Raw genomic sequence first — 15522 nt, 5'->3', positions numbered from 1 at the left:
CTTGGGGATGATAAAGAGTGGTCACCTTGTGGTTTACCCCATACTTAGCTAGCAAAGAGTCAAAAGCCCGGTTGCAAAAATGACAACCCCGTCACTAATGATAGCATGTGGAGTGCCAAACCTCGTGAAGATACTCTTTTTCAAGAACGCCACCACACTTCGAGCTTCATTATTTGGCAAAGCTATGGCCTCAACCCATTTCGACACATAATCAACCGCTACCAAGATGTAGGTGTTGCCACAAGAACTAACGAATGGTCCCATAAAGTCTATCCCCCAAACATCAAAAATGTCAACCTCTAGAATCGTGTTAAGGGGCATCTCATCTTTCTTCGAAATCCCTCCGGCACGTTGGCATTCATCATATCTTTTCACAAAGTCACCGGCATCCTTGAACAAAGAAGGCCAATAGAAACCACAACTCAACACTTTAGACGCTGTCCTCGCCCCGCCATGATGGCCACCATAGGGCGAAGAGTGACAAGCTTCCATAATACTCAATTGCTCTTCTTCGGGAACACACCGGCGAATTACACCATCGGTGCAAATTTTGAAAAGATACGGCTCATCCCAATAGTAGTCCAAACAATCCGCTTGAGCTTCTTCCTTTGGTTAGAAGAGAGCTCATACGGAATCACACCGGTAATAAGATAATTGGCAATGTCGGCAAACCATGGCATGTCTAGCATTGAGACCGAGAGGATTTGTTCATCCGGAAAAGCATCATTTATCTCAAGGTCATCCAAAGGCCTCCCTTCCTCCTCCAATCGAGACAAGTGGTCTGCCACTTGATTTTCACTACCCTTTCTATCAATAATCTCCAAATCAAATTCTTGAAGAAGAAGCACCCATCTCATTAACCTCGCTTTTGAGTCTTTCTTCGTTATCAAGTACCTAAGGGCGGCGTGATCGGTATGAATAATCACTTTGGCCCCCATAAGGTATGGGCGAAACTTCTCCATGGCAAAAACAATGGCAAGTAATTCCTTCTCGGTGACCGTGTAGTTCCTTTGAGCTTTGTTCATTGTCTTACTTGCGTAGTACACCGGATGGAACATTCTGTTGATTCTTTGGCCCAAGACCGCCCCCACCGCAACATCACTAGCGTCGCACATGAGCTCAAAGGGTAAGCTCCAATTTGGTGCGGTAATGATGGGGGTAGTCGTCAACTTTTGCTTTAGAAGCCGAAAGCCTCCATACATTTCTCATCGAACACATATTTTGCATCTTTCTCTAGCAATTTACACAACGGGTTAATTACCTTAGAGAAGTCTTTGATGAATCTTCGGTAGAAACCCGCGTGTCCAAGAAAACTCCTCACCCCTTTGACAGAAGTAGGGGGAGGGAGCCTTGAGATAACCTCAATTTTTGCCTTATCAACCTCAATCCCTCTTTTTGAAATTTTGTGACCCAACACAATTCCTTCTTCTACCATAAAATGGCATTTCTCCCAATTGAGAACCAAGTTTGTGTTTTCGCATCGGGCCAACACACGATCTAAGTTTTGCAAGCAATCACCAAATGAGTCCCCAACCACACTAAAATCATCCATGAAGACCTCCAATATGTCCTCCACCATGTCGGTGAAGATTGCCATCATACATCGTTGGAAGGTCGCCGGTGCATTACATAATCCAAATGGCATTCGAGAGAAGGCGAATGTGCCATAAGGACATGTGAAGGTTGTCTTTTCTTGGTCTTCCGGGGCAATGAGAATTTGGTTATAGCCTGAATACCCATCCAGAAAATAATAGAAAGCCCGGCCCGCAAGACGATCAAGCATTTGGTCCAAGAACGGCAATGGGAAATGATCCTTTCTAGTCACCTTGTTCAACTTCCGGTAGTCCATGCATACCCTCCAACCCGTCACAGTACGAGTCGGAATAAGTTCATTGTTGTCATTGGTCACCACCATCATTCCTCCCTTCTTTGGCACACATTGTACTGGAGAAGACCACGAACTGTCAGAAATTGGATACACCACACCGGCGTCAAGCCACTTGATGACTTCCTTTTTGACCACCTCTTGCATGGCCTCATTGAGTCTCCTTTGATGTTCAAGAGACGGCCTAGCATCCTCCTCCAATATTATCTTATGCATGCAAAACGCGGGGCTAATGCCCCGAATATCCGCCAAGGTCCATCCAATCGCCCGCTTGTGCTTTTGAAGAACCGCCAAAGTGGCGTCAACCTGCACGTTAGTCAAGCAAGAAGAAAGAATAACCGGCAAAGTGAAATTAGGACCAAGAAATTCATACCTAAGGTGAGGAGGGAGTGGTTTCAACTCCAACACCGGTGGCTCCTCAATAGATGGCTTGGTGGGTGGAGTTTTGCGGTTTTCAAGATCAAGAGATAACTTTCTCGGTTCATAAGAATACGAGCCCATGCCATGTAATGCGTTCACACACTCCACCCTTCTAGCATCATCATCAACATCCATGTTCAATAGCACGGCCTCAAGTGGGTCCTCAACATTTGCCATTGCGCTTGTGTCATCCACTATCACCGCCGTGACAATCTCAACAAACGAGCACACCTCGGTGCTATCAGGTTGCCTCATTGATTTGCATACGTGGAACACCACTTTTTCATCACCAACACGGAAGGTCAATTCTCCCGCTTCCACATCAACCAAGGCCTTCCCCGTAGCTAGGAAGGGCCTTCCAAGAATGATAGGCACCTCGAAATCCACTTCGCAATCCAAGATCACGAAATCGGCCGACAATATGAACTTATCAATACGAACAAGGACATCATCAATTATTCCCAAAGGCCGCTTCATTGACCGGTCCGCCATTTGAAGCCTCATAGAAGTTGGACGAGGTTGTCCGATTCCCAAGGTCTTAAAGACCGAATATGGCATTAAATTGATACTTACCCCCAAGTTACAAAGGGCTTTTGCAAAGTCGGCACTTCCAATGGTACATGGGATAGTGAATGCACCGGGATCCTCAAGTTTCGGAGCCATAGATTGCACAATTGCGCTCACTTGATGGGTCATCTTGATTGTCTCATACTCCATTGATCTCTTTTTTGTAACTAAATCTTTCATGAACTTTGTGTATCCCGGCATTTGCTCGAGTGCCTCCACCAAAGGCACGTTGATAGTCAAACTCTTCATCATTTCAATGAATTTCTTAAATTGGTTGTCACCCTTTTGCTTGGCCAACCGTTGAGGATAGGGCGAAGGAGGTCTAGGCAAGGGTGCCTTGGCTTTTGGCACCACCGGTTCGGGCATATCAATGACGTGTTCCCTATACGGGTTCACGGCCTCTTGAGTCTCCTCCTCACCCTCATCAATTTCAATTCTCACATCATCACTTGCACTTTGTTCAACAACATCCTCAACTACCAACGGGATCTCATCATTTCATAACTCATCTTCATCTACCGCAACTTGGTTTCCTCTTGAGGCATGCACATCACCACCTCTTCCACTTCGCGTTGTCACTGCCATCACATGATTATTGTGCCCACCCTTGGGGTTTACTACCGTATCACTTGGTAGAGCACCTTTTGGACGAGTATTTAAAGACTGAGAGATTTGGCCTAATTGCACTTCCAAGTTCCGGATAGATGTGTTATGCGAAGCTAATTGGGCCTCAGAATCTTGGTTCTTTTTCATCATTTGCTCGAACATGCTTTCAATTCTCCCCATCTCGCTTCCGGACGAACTCAGACCTTGAGAAGGAAAGGGAGGCTGGTTATTGGGTTGTTGATACATTGGGGGCCTTTGAAAGCCTTGCCCCCTATTACCTTGTCCACCATTGTTGTTCCAACCACCTTGACCACCATTGTTGTTGTTCCAATTGTTGTTCCCGTTCCAATTACCTTGATTCCCCGAATTATTGTTCCCCCAATTGCCTCCTTGATTGTTGTTGTAATTCCAATTGCCACCTTGTTGATTGCCCCAATTACCTTGGGGTCTCCATTGTTGATTCCCTTGATTACCTCTATTCCCTTGATAGTTGTTGACATATTGGACTTCCTCACTTTGGTCATCAAAACCTTCATTCGAATATCTATTACCATCATTGTTGTTGTCATATTGTTCACAATTACCTATAGGTTGTTGTTCTCTTTGCCTCCTTTTCAACATAGAAACACCTTCCATTGCGTTGACGTGGCGCGGGTTTTGGAAGCAGAAGAAGAATTAGTAGCAGGGTATCAAATCGAATATTCAGGACCAAACACCTACTAAATATTAAGGTTGAATTTTACTCTTATTTTTACAGCTTCATTGCACGTGAATGTACACAGTTTTAAGGTTCGTTTGTCCATAATTTTTTTTCTTTTTTCCAAAAATATGTTTGACTATGAAATTGTGTAAGTTTTTTGAAGACCGTTTTTTCAATTTTTTTGAAATTTTATTTTCCCTCTCACAAGATTATAATATTTTTTCAAGTGAAATGTATATTTTAAATTTCAAATATTATTTTTAGCTTAACTTCAAATACCATTTTTTTCAAAAATTATTTTTATGTTTAAACGCCTACTATCCTCACTTGTAGAATTTTATTGGGTTGTTATTATTGTATGTCCAAACACCTACTAAATTTCACCAAGTACCTCCAAAACGAAAAAAAGGATTTTTTTTAATATTCACCTCAACCTCACTAGTCATTAAACCAAATCAGTAAACAGTCGCAATTCACATGGCAGAAGCAACCACCAAAATTAAGAGCTCATTTTCCATATCTAATCAACTAACTAAAGTCATAAATTTCGCTTTCTTTACCCCAATATCTTATTGGTTTTCCTTATTTGTGTGCCCCATTAAACTTTCTTGTCTATATATGCATAATTTAGGCAGAACTAGAAGATGAGTTTCACCAATTTGGCAGCTCTCTTTTTTCTTGTTCTTGCCTTGTTCTTGTTCTATAGATACACTTCTTTTTCTTCCCCTCAAACTATGGCTGAAGGATCCCCCAAATCCATTTATGATTTCACTGTCAAGGTACATACTTTTTGGGGTTTCTTAGTTCTTTAGTTTTCAAGTCTAATTTTGATTTTTCCCCTGAAAATTGAATGAAGATCCAATTTTTATTGCATGATTGCTTTTGAACTTGAACTTTATGACATGAATTGAGCTGAAAAATGAAGCAGTGAGGATTCATATAGCCGGGCCCGACTTGTTTGGGACTGTGTAGTTGTTGGTGTAGTAATTGCTTTTGAACTTTGGATTTGCTGTTATCTGGTCTTATATTTGTATTTCCTACTTTTATATTTTATCTTTTCATGAGAAGTTGCAGGTACTGACTCTTTGTTTTTGTTTGTCCTAATGTGTACTTTTCAATTTTATAATCCACTTATTGTGAGTCTAGTTTGGATTTTGTAAAGTATTAGATTTCATATAGGAAGAATTTGGACTGGTAATTCAAGTTCCTGCTGTTTGGTGCTATATGATAACTTGGGATCTTCAGTCACTTATTAGGAATTTGAGATGGAATGTTAAACTAGTTACGAGCACAAGTCTTACCTTTTGGCATGATAATTGGATGACTTAAGTACAATTAGAAATTTTAATATTACCAGAATTCAATAGGCTTGAGTATTCAAAGATTAGCAAATTATGAGGGAACTTTTTCTTCTTTTATTTCTTAGAGCATGGTTTTGAAGTTGCTAATGAGATTGAGAATGCAGGATATATTGGGAAATGATGTACCTTTGAGCAATTATAGGGGAAAGGTTCTTCTTATTGTCAATGTTGCATCAAAATGGTAAGTGAAGTGATCTAGTTACTATTCTCGGGTGTTTCTTTGCGTATTGCTTGATCGCTGTGATCAGGTGTAAACTTTTAGAACTTGGATTCCATTTAGAAGTGTCAATTTCTTTGCTAATTAGACTTATTACGACAAGGGAATAACTGTGATTAGATTGAGTTGCTCCAGGAGACTGAATATATAAAATATTATTCTGCTATTGGGCGTATTTAAGTTTTATTGTGCAATGTTGATGTTAATTGGTGCAAACTCGATGTATTTTTTACGGGTTTATTTCTGTATTCTGATTAATATTGTATTTTGCGAGTTGGCAATTTCCTTAAGGATGTCTTTCTAATTTTAATCTTTTAAATTTATTTTGGTCCTTGTGGATCCTTTTATTGGCTTGCCTTACTAGAGAAGTTCATAGCCGGTTCTCTAAACTTCTTGTAACTATTTAACCGTACAGTGCATGTTCAAGAATGCACCAACAAAAATTTGGTTTTAGTGTTCGCTTTGGCCTGTCTTGGCTGTTAATGCTGATTGGTAACCACATATCACAATGTCTACAACTACATGCGCAGGAGTAGCTTAAGTTAGTTGAAACTAGCTGCCTCATACTGTTGAATAAGAGAATTATAAAATTTGTTTCTCCATGGTGAAGTTGATAAGTGCCGCTATTTCTTTGGTCAATAGTAAAGTTTATCGAATGCATGCCTTTTGAAACTGTAGAATAATAAGAAATACAAATCTAAGTTGTTGTCTTCTCTGGCTTTGTTGCTTTATTGAACTTTAAAACTGTGTTAACTTATGCCTTCAATTACTGCAGGTCTGTAATTTAGAGAATAAAACGGGGTGTTTGTTAGAGGCAAACTTTCCAGCTTTAATTGTCTTAGTTATCTCTCTTCCTTGCAGTGGTTTAACAGATTCAAACTACAAGGAGCTGAATATTCTGTATGAGAAGTACAAAGATCAAGGTTGGCAAGTCATTTTTACAAGTTTGTTTCTTCAATTTCAATCTGTGATGAAGTTTTCTGGTACTAAACCATATCACGTGGTCAGAAACATAATTATAGAAGTTTTATTTCAGGATTTGAAATTTTAGCATTTCCTTGTAACCAGTTCTTGTGGCAAGAACCTGGAACAAATGAGGAGATTCAGGAAACTGTATGCATCAGGTTCAAAGCTGAATTCCCTGTATTTGAAAAGGTAAAAGCTACTGTATGATAACCCAAACGTGTGTAGCTAAAATCATGCGCCAAAATTTGATCACGCCCAACTATGCCTTATAAAAAGGACTAAGCGGTCGTTGCAAATATAATCCGGTTTACAAGTCCGGAGTCGAATCCCATAGAAAACTAAGTCGTAGCTACAGTTGTTCAATATCGCTAAGAAACACAAGTCCAAACAATTTCCTAAATATAAAGATTATAATGTTTATTTTTATCTAATTAACTAACAAAAAAAAAAAAGCAGTAAAACTATCAATTAACAAGGCTAATGATTGGAGACAAGATTAAGGAGGTCTATAGTTATGATTTCCCCAATTGTCGGAATCCTTTCCGCTATATTTTCTATAAATTTGCCTAAGTCTTCTCTACCAATCATGAGCACTCTGACTGTCGTAACTCTCTCCCGAGTAATTACCACAATTTACTAGACATATTCTCCCGAATTACGCTAGCTGGCATTAAGTACGGCTCACTCGGATCGCACCAAGGTTTCGTTATCCCTAATCCCACTTTTAAACCCTCCGTATTGATCCCTCATATACGCTAGGAGTGATGTTGTTCAACAACTACCTAAATATGCACTCTCTCTCCCGAGTAAAACACACTAAATAGGCACAGTCGATTAAGAGCTTTTCAACCAACCACAATATAAACGTAGTCGAACAAATAGAGAAAAATCTACAACAAATCTATATTAACGTAACAGGAAAATCATCCTTCAATAGGTTCTATCAAAACCTTAGATAACAAATTAGCTAGTCATAATAGTATGCATAACTACAATACTAGAATTCATAACCAATAATGGAAATAGGAAGAAGGAAGTGAAAAATTCGTAGAAGAATTCTCCGCCTTGCTCCTAGTGTATTCTTGCCTCCTTAGGTCGAATCCCCGGTCTCCTTAGCTTCCTTAGGTCTAAATTATGTCCAAACTCGATCTCCCTCGACCGTCTTCTCTTCTCGGTCTAAATTCTGTCCAAGGTGACATTTTTAGGTCTATTTATGTGTAGGAAAAGACCTAAACGTGTAGACCAAGTCCTAGTCAAACCAGGAGACGAAATAAGTTTTCAAAATTCGAACTGGACCTGTCCCCAAGCCTAGCGTCGCCAGCCTAACGCCAGCCTCAGCCTGGCCTTTGGCTGGCCTTTGCCTGGCCTCTCATTTTCACTGTTCTCGAGCACATTTTCAACGTTTAAGTATCCCTTTTGTTCTACTTTCATCTCCAATCCACCTACACATAAAATAGACTCCATTATGTGCAAATAAAGTATAATTTATCATTAAAGCATATAAAATGCAAGGCAGATAATGTGCGAAACTATGGAATTATAGCCACACATCAAAGGCTTTCTTGCTTCTTAACTTGATCACCAACATTTTGGTTGCTTAATTTACATTACTGCATATAAGTACAGTCAGACCTCTCTATAACAACATTGTTTGTTCCAATACTTTTTGGCTTTTATAGTGAATGACTGTTATAGACAAAAATTATTCAAGAATTACTTTTTTTTCCTTTTTAATGTTACATATAAAAGATAATAAAAATTATTCAAATTTAAAATCTTAAAAGATATGCATATTTCACTAATTAAATATTAAAGAAAGCTAATACGTTTTTAATAATCCATAACTAGACGTACAAAGAACTCCAAGGCAAATATTTTAAAGCTACAAGAAAAATAAATTCTTTATTGATGGAAGAACTTTGTAATTGTAGCTTGTTTCGTAGATCCCATTCTCATACTAGCGATATAACGTTGGAGTTAGCGCAGATTTGTGTCTAAACTTTCACCAAAAGGATATTCGATAGTTTTTCCTTGAAGGCAATCTAAGAGCTTAACTGTTGAATCTTCTATCTAAATACTTTTTGGCATTTGTCTATTTGGAAAGATATTATATGCACATCTTCAAATCTTATGTATTATGCAAGATGAAAACTTTGTCAATGGAAAAAATTGCACGCAGATTTTTAAAATTATTATTAGTAATCTTAGAGATTCCATATGGCTTTTATAGAGAGGTAGTTTTACAAAGTACGCTCTGCTATAAATATGCATGTTGCTGTTATAGGTAAAAAGCTGTTATAAAGAGATAAAAATTAACTTAAAAATCGGTTTCGAGGAAAACTTGACTTTTATAGTGAATGACTGTTACATAGGGATGTTGTTATAGAGAGATCTGATTGTACTTTTTCTTTTTCCCCAACAATATTAACCTCTGAAGATTCAATAATTGAATTTTTACCTTCTGATCAATTTCTGTTGATGCATAGTTGAACCATACTACAATGTGAATGTCACGACCCGGATTTTCCACCCTCTGGAGTCGTGATGGCGCCTACTAGTGGAAGCTAGGCAAGCCGACCATTTGAACAAATTACCTTTTTCCCATTTTAATTCTTTAACAAGTGTGAATCAACAGTTTATAAACAGCGGAAATTTAAAACAAGCGGAAGAAACAATTAAACCATTTAAATAATTCCAACATGATTTCTTAATCAAAAACTACCCAAGACTGGTGTCACAACTCCACAGACGGTCTAAGAATTCTAATAACAAGGTCCGAAAAATAAATGCAACACTGTTTCTGGATTACATAAGTGAAACAGGAAGAAAAGATAGAGGGAGACGCCAGGGCCTGCGGACGCCTGCAGGACTACCTTGGATCTCCGTATGGACTGAAGGCAGCCACCCAAGCTAAGGTCCAAAAGCTGCTGCTCCGGGATCTGCATACAGTGCAGAGTGTAGTATCAGCACAACCGACCCCATGTGCTGGTAAGTGCCTAGCCTGACCTCGGCGAAGTAGTGACGAGGCTAGGACAAGACTACCAAATAAACCTGTGCAGTTAAAGCATATACATATATTGCAAGTAATAATAAAGGAAACTATCAGTTAAAGATGGGAAGGGGACATGCTGTAGGGGAATATCATTTGCCAACAGTAACTCAGGAGGAAAACATAAAAAATAATTTAAAATTCGCAGCAGAAGGAATAAGGAAACAAAACAAATCAATATCCACTTTTATCCTTTATTGTTGCGGCGCGCAACCCGATCCAAATCATATATAACTGTTGCGGCGTGCAACCCGATCCAAATATAATGTTATTGCGGCGTGCAACCCGATCCAAATATAATATTGTTGCGGCGTGTAACCCGATCCAAATATAATATTGTTGCGGCGTGTAACCTGATCCAAATATAATATTGTTGCGGCGTACAACTCGATCCAAATATAATATTGTTGCGGCGTGCAACCCGATCCCAACATACAAATCAACACCAAACACAAAAGAGTCCCAGCAAGGGAACAATAAGGAAACAACAATATCCCGGCAAGGGATTCGATAGTAAGAAGTAAATACGTCCCGGCAAGGGAATCAGCTATAACTAAACTTGTGCCAACATTTAACTTCACAAAGAAACCTCAACTAGCACCAATACTCAACCATAGGCAATTTCTACGAGAATAATCATAATTCTTTCCCAACACAGATAATCAACAACTTAAGCATTCGTAGTACTTATTAAGAACACAACAGTTTCAATTTAAGACTCACGGACATGCTTGACACCAACGTATAGATACTCGTCACCATGCCTATACGTCGTACTCAACGAATAGCACATACTCCATCCGTTCCAATTTATGTGAACCTGTTTGACTGGGCACGGAGTTTAAGTAAAAAATGAAGACTTTTGTAATTTGTGGTCCTAAACAAGTTCAAATGGGGCCCATAGTATTTGTGTGGTTATAAAAGCTTCTCATTAAGGGTAAAGTTGTAACTTTAAGCTAAATTGTTACCAAATTTAGAAAGGGTTCATTCTTTTTGGAATGGACCAAAAAGGAAATAGGTTCACATAAACTGGAACAGAGGGAGTAGCAAATAGGACACAATTCCTAATCCCTCAAGCTAAGGTTAGACCAAACACTTACCTCAAACTTTCGTGGCCAACTCAAGCCTCAAACATCGCTTTTCCTTTAGAACTCGCCTCCAAATTACTTGTATCTAATCCAAATTAATTTAACTAACATCAATAAATGCTAAATGATCCAATTCCAAGGCTATATTATAGGTTTATCATTTTTCCCAAAAAGTCAAAAATCGACCCCAGGCCCGCTTGGTCAAAACACAAGGTTCGGACCAAAACCCGATCACCCATTTACCCACGAGCCCGAATATGTAATTAGTTTCGAAATCCGACCCCAAAATGAGGTCTAAATTCCAATTGTTCAAAAAGCCCTAACTCTACCTAAATTCCCAATTTTCTACCATTAAAATCCTAGGATTTTAGATAAAAGTTGATGAAATACATTAGAGAGTTGAAAGAAATCAATTAGTGGACACTTACTTATGATTTGGGAAGAAAATCGCCCTAGGCCTTCCATTTTTGGTGAAAATTTGAAAGAGAAAAGGCTGAAGTTTATTTTAAAAGACTTCACTGCCCGACTCTCGCACCTGCGGTGCTTGGGTCGCACCTGCGCAAGCGCACGTGCGGAAAATTGACCGCTTCTGCGGAAATGACTAGGCCCGCTGAGGCCGCACCTGCGATAGGGGATCCGCTCCTGTGGAATCGCTTCTGCGGAAGCTTGTCCGCATCTGCGAGAGGGCTGGACCACATCTGCGGCCCTATATGCGCACCTGCGAGCTCACACCTGTGGTGCATGACTCGCAGGTGCGGTTACACCAGAACTGATGCAACAACAGTGTTTTTCCTAAGTCTAAACACCCCGGAACCTACCCGAAACTCACCCGAGCCCTCGGGGCTCCAAACCAAACATGCATACTAACTCAAAAACATCACATGAACTTATTCGTGCGATCAAATCGCCAAACTAACACCTTTAACAACGAATTTAACATCAAAATCCAAGAAAAATCTCAAGAACACTTAAGTTCCAAATTTCACTACTGAGGGTCCGATTCACGTCATTTCAAGTCCGTTTCTTACCAAATTTCACAGACTCAACTTAAATCACATATAAAACCTGTACCGGACTTCGGAACCAAAATATGGGCCCGATACTATCAAATTTCAAACACATTTCATTTCCAAAAACTCGTAAATATTCCATAAAATAATTTTTTTAAAAAATTCATTTCTCGGGTTTGGGACCTCGGAATTCGATTCCGGGCATACGCCCAAGTCTCATATTTTCCTACGGACCCTACGGAACCGTCAAAATGACGGTTTCGGGTCCGTTTACCCAAAATGTTGACCGAAGTCAACTTAAATTCATTTTAAAGGCAAAATTCATCATTTTTCACATATTTTCACATAATGGCTTTCCAGCTACGTGCCCGGAATGTGCACGCAAATCGAGGTGAGGAAAGGGGAGGCTTCTAAGGCCTCGGAACGTAGAACTTACTCGTAAATTAAGTGATGACCTTTTGGGTCATCACAGTGAACCGCGTAAACTGCAAAAGTTGTGCCTTGTCTCTGTCTTTTATCTCTCTTTCTTCTATAAGCCTTGCTCGGGAATTACCCATGGGACACAACATAACTCAAAAACTCTCCTAAGATGAAAACTCAAAACTATCCCCCTTTCTCTTCGTAGTTATGTTAAATGTATGTGTCTATAATACACAGACATACATAAGATGAATGAGGTATATAATGCCATACAATCCACATTAAGGAAATTTTTTAATTCAACAGGTTGATGTGAACGGGGATAATGCTGCACCACTTTTCAAGTTCTTAAAATCAGAAAAAGGCGGTTTCCTTGGAAATGCTATCAAGTGGAACTTCACCAAATTCCTTGTGAACAAAGAAGGAAAGATTGTGGAACGATATGCACCCAGGACACCTCCTCTTCAGTTTGAGGTCACCTAAACTGTTTTTCTTTTGTTCATTTATGTTCTACCTTTGCCTGTCAGTACTGGTCATTAAGTGTTCAGGAAATAAAAGGAAAATCTTTTCTTGTCTTAAGTGGTAAACTGTTACTCGTATTTTCGAGGCTGATATGGAAAAAATTTTTCTCTACATCTCGCCCAAATTTCCATCATGTGGTATACTGCAGAAGGAACATAATAAAGATTTGCGGTTCATGAGTATTATGGTTCTTTAGATAGAAAAAATAAATATATGCAAGAAGCAGATTGAAATAAATATTGCTGCAGCTCTTTTTTTTGGTCTGTTACTAATTTCTCTTCTCATTTTACAGAAAGACATACAAAATCTGTTGGGTTCTTCTTGAGCATCCAGGTCTGCAGCTTTCTTCCTCCCCCCTCCACCCCCTCCCCCTTTCTTTTTTCCTTCCTAATTTAGAAAAAATGGCAAGTTTGTATCCTTATTATGCATTGATAGATACGCTGTGAATAGGCATCATAAACCTCTAACATCATACTTGTTGAATTAGATATGAGTACATGCAGCGATGGAAGTAAATCCAATGTACTATTCTCATCATTATTCCACCGAATCTTTACAACTTTATTAGAAGAAAATGTTCCCGACGATTTTTCAATTTTCAGTTTAGCATTTAATAGTTGCTTTGAAATGTCCCTGGACTTCCCTGGCCCTCTTGAAATTTTCCTCGTAAACTACTTGCGCATGAAACAATTTTCGTAGTCAATACCTTTTTTATTGCACACTGGTTTATCAAAAATTGGATTTCTCGTGTTGGATATTTCCCCTAAACTACATATGCATCTGAAACAAACTAGAATTTTGAGAGAAGGTTGTCTTCTACTATTAAACCAGTGCTGACAAATAAATTAGACTCTAATTCAAAGAACAAAAAACACTCTTAGAATTTACTTATTGTGTCAAAATAGTCTTATGGATTAGTGTCTGACCAGGAAACATGATTTTTAGTAGTGCTGATCTTCATTTGCATAAAGTGCTATGGATTTTACCTAAGCTAACAATTATATTCTGTTTTATCTTTCAGGACTATCGAAAAAGAATCTGTTCTTTCTATAAGGCGAGTGTGAGACTCCAGCATATGCATTGACCTTTAGTTGGAAGGTTTAATTAGTTATATATTTTTTTCATCTTTCCTGCCCATGAGCTTGTTCAACCCCCCCCCCCCCCCCCTCAATTCCCCCTCAAAACCCCCTTCTTTTGCCTCGTTGATGTACTTTGGTTGTGTAAACTCCGTTCTTCACATTGAATTTGTGAAAATAAAAGTTGCAGTAAATAGATGGTTGGAAGAAGCTTTGTAAATAAAGTATATCGACATATAAGCATCTAGCCTCTCTACCTTGATAGGGTATGGGTATGGGTATGGGTAAGGGTAAGGTCTGCGTACATACTACCTTCCTCAGACCCCACTTATTGGAATGCACCGGGTATGTTGTTGTTGACATATAAGCATCCAGTGATGATCTTAATAACAATTGTGTCTGCAATAGCTAACTGGAGTATTATACGTAGTGCTACACGTCAAGGTGCCAAATATGAGGACGACCTCATGCTCTAGAAACGTGAATAATATCATGTGGCCACCATCAAATGATTTGTTAGAATCGGAATAAGCTTTTTGCCTTTGGAGTAAGACTTTTTTGCTTGTTTCTTTGGACGTCTCACCCCCAACGTGTGAAATATGCTTTATACTCAACCCAATGATTTATACTTTAGGTTCAAGTTGCAAAAAGTTATTCGACTCAGAACTTCATGCTAGTTTTCTTTTTGTTCCGTCTTATAAAAGCTTTCCAAGTAGTGTCCATTCACTTTGCCATAGGCATCTAATGAATTTATAGAAAATCAATCTGAAAAGAATATTACTAAGCAGTAGGTCGCTGTTGCTTATGCGACCTACCTTAATTTTTTATTTTTATTTTAAAATCTCAAAACTAACCTATCTAATCGGCCCTTTTAAATAATAGACATGTGTTATAGTCTAGTTCATGTTTTAAGGATATTGTTAAAAATATTTACTCATAATCGTAGTGGATCTAAGAATATAAGGAGATTAATTGATTGTTTACTTTCATCAACAGAGGCAAGAGGGCTTGCTCCAATGGCCACACCTACAACCTCAACATTGTGGGTTCGAGTTATTATTTAAAGGAGCAATAGCTCCAACAAAGGGGAATCAAAGGAGAGGGGAAATAAATAAAAAAAGAAAAAAAAATCCACAGAAAACATCTCTAGAGGATTGTTTCTTAAAAGTTACTATCTCTAAAAGATCAAACACAAACACAATTCATTCTAGCATGATCTGAATTTCCAGCCTCCGTGCCATCGCACTCAACACAATTCGAAAAAAATAAGAGAACTACATTGATGATTGAACTATGAAGATACAAGACTCAAAGATTAACAACAAAACCAGCAGCTCAGCTGCATAACATGAACTACATTGATGATTGGGGTCACGCTGTTGGTTTACTGATTCAAAGTCTGGTACTCAACTAATCCAAGGTCTCAAAGTCGTTCATGAACGTAGGCAGTAATGACTTCGAGTTCGGGATTTTACCACAACCGATTTGATTTATTGAGTTCAAAATCTATTATTTTATACTTATTTAACGGATTGATTCGGAAAATCCCATAAATAATTACTACTATTAACTATTCGGAATATCACATAAATAATTACTACTACTATTAACTACATCCTCCCCTGTTCATGAAGG

General features: G+C 38.7%; 1 protein-coding gene across 1 annotated transcript; it reads left to right on the top strand.

Annotated features, from left to right (window-relative positions):
• Window positions 1-4778: 4778 nt before the first annotated feature.
• On the top strand, window positions 4779-14094 carry LOC107779288 (putative glutathione peroxidase 2). Its single transcript, XM_016599679.2, has 7 exons — window positions 4779-4957; window positions 5644-5720; window positions 6618-6679; window positions 6793-6911; window positions 12596-12763; window positions 13104-13144; window positions 13833-14094. Exons 1-6 carry the CDS (start codon window positions 4823-4825, stop codon window positions 13134-13136), a joined length of 594 nt encoding a protein of 197 aa, XP_016455165.1. The 5' UTR covers window positions 4779-4822; the 3' UTR covers window positions 13137-13144; window positions 13833-14094.
• Window positions 14095-15522: the final 1428 nt, after the last annotated feature.

The sequence above is a fragment of the Nicotiana tabacum genome, chromosome 8 (genome assembly GCF_000715075.1).
Source record: "Nicotiana tabacum cultivar K326 chromosome 8, ASM71507v2, whole genome shotgun sequence".
NCBI lineage: Eukaryota > Viridiplantae > Streptophyta > Magnoliopsida > Solanales > Solanaceae > Nicotiana > Nicotiana tabacum.
This window is presented reverse-complemented; position numbering and strand designations above follow the sequence as displayed.

Coding starts and splice junctions, on each gene's coding strand:
- LOC107779288 (XM_016599679.2), top strand. CDS start 4,823: ATGAGTTTCACCAATTTGGCAGCTCTCTTTTTTCTTGTTCTTGCCTTG. Junction 5,721..6,617: donor GTCAATGTTGCATCAAAATG/GTAAGTGAAGTG, acceptor TCTTCCTTGCAG/TGGTTTAACAGATTCAAACT. Junction 12,764..13,103: donor CACCTCCTCTTCAGTTTGAG/GTCACCTAAACT, acceptor CTCATTTTACAG/AAAGACATACAAAATCTGTT.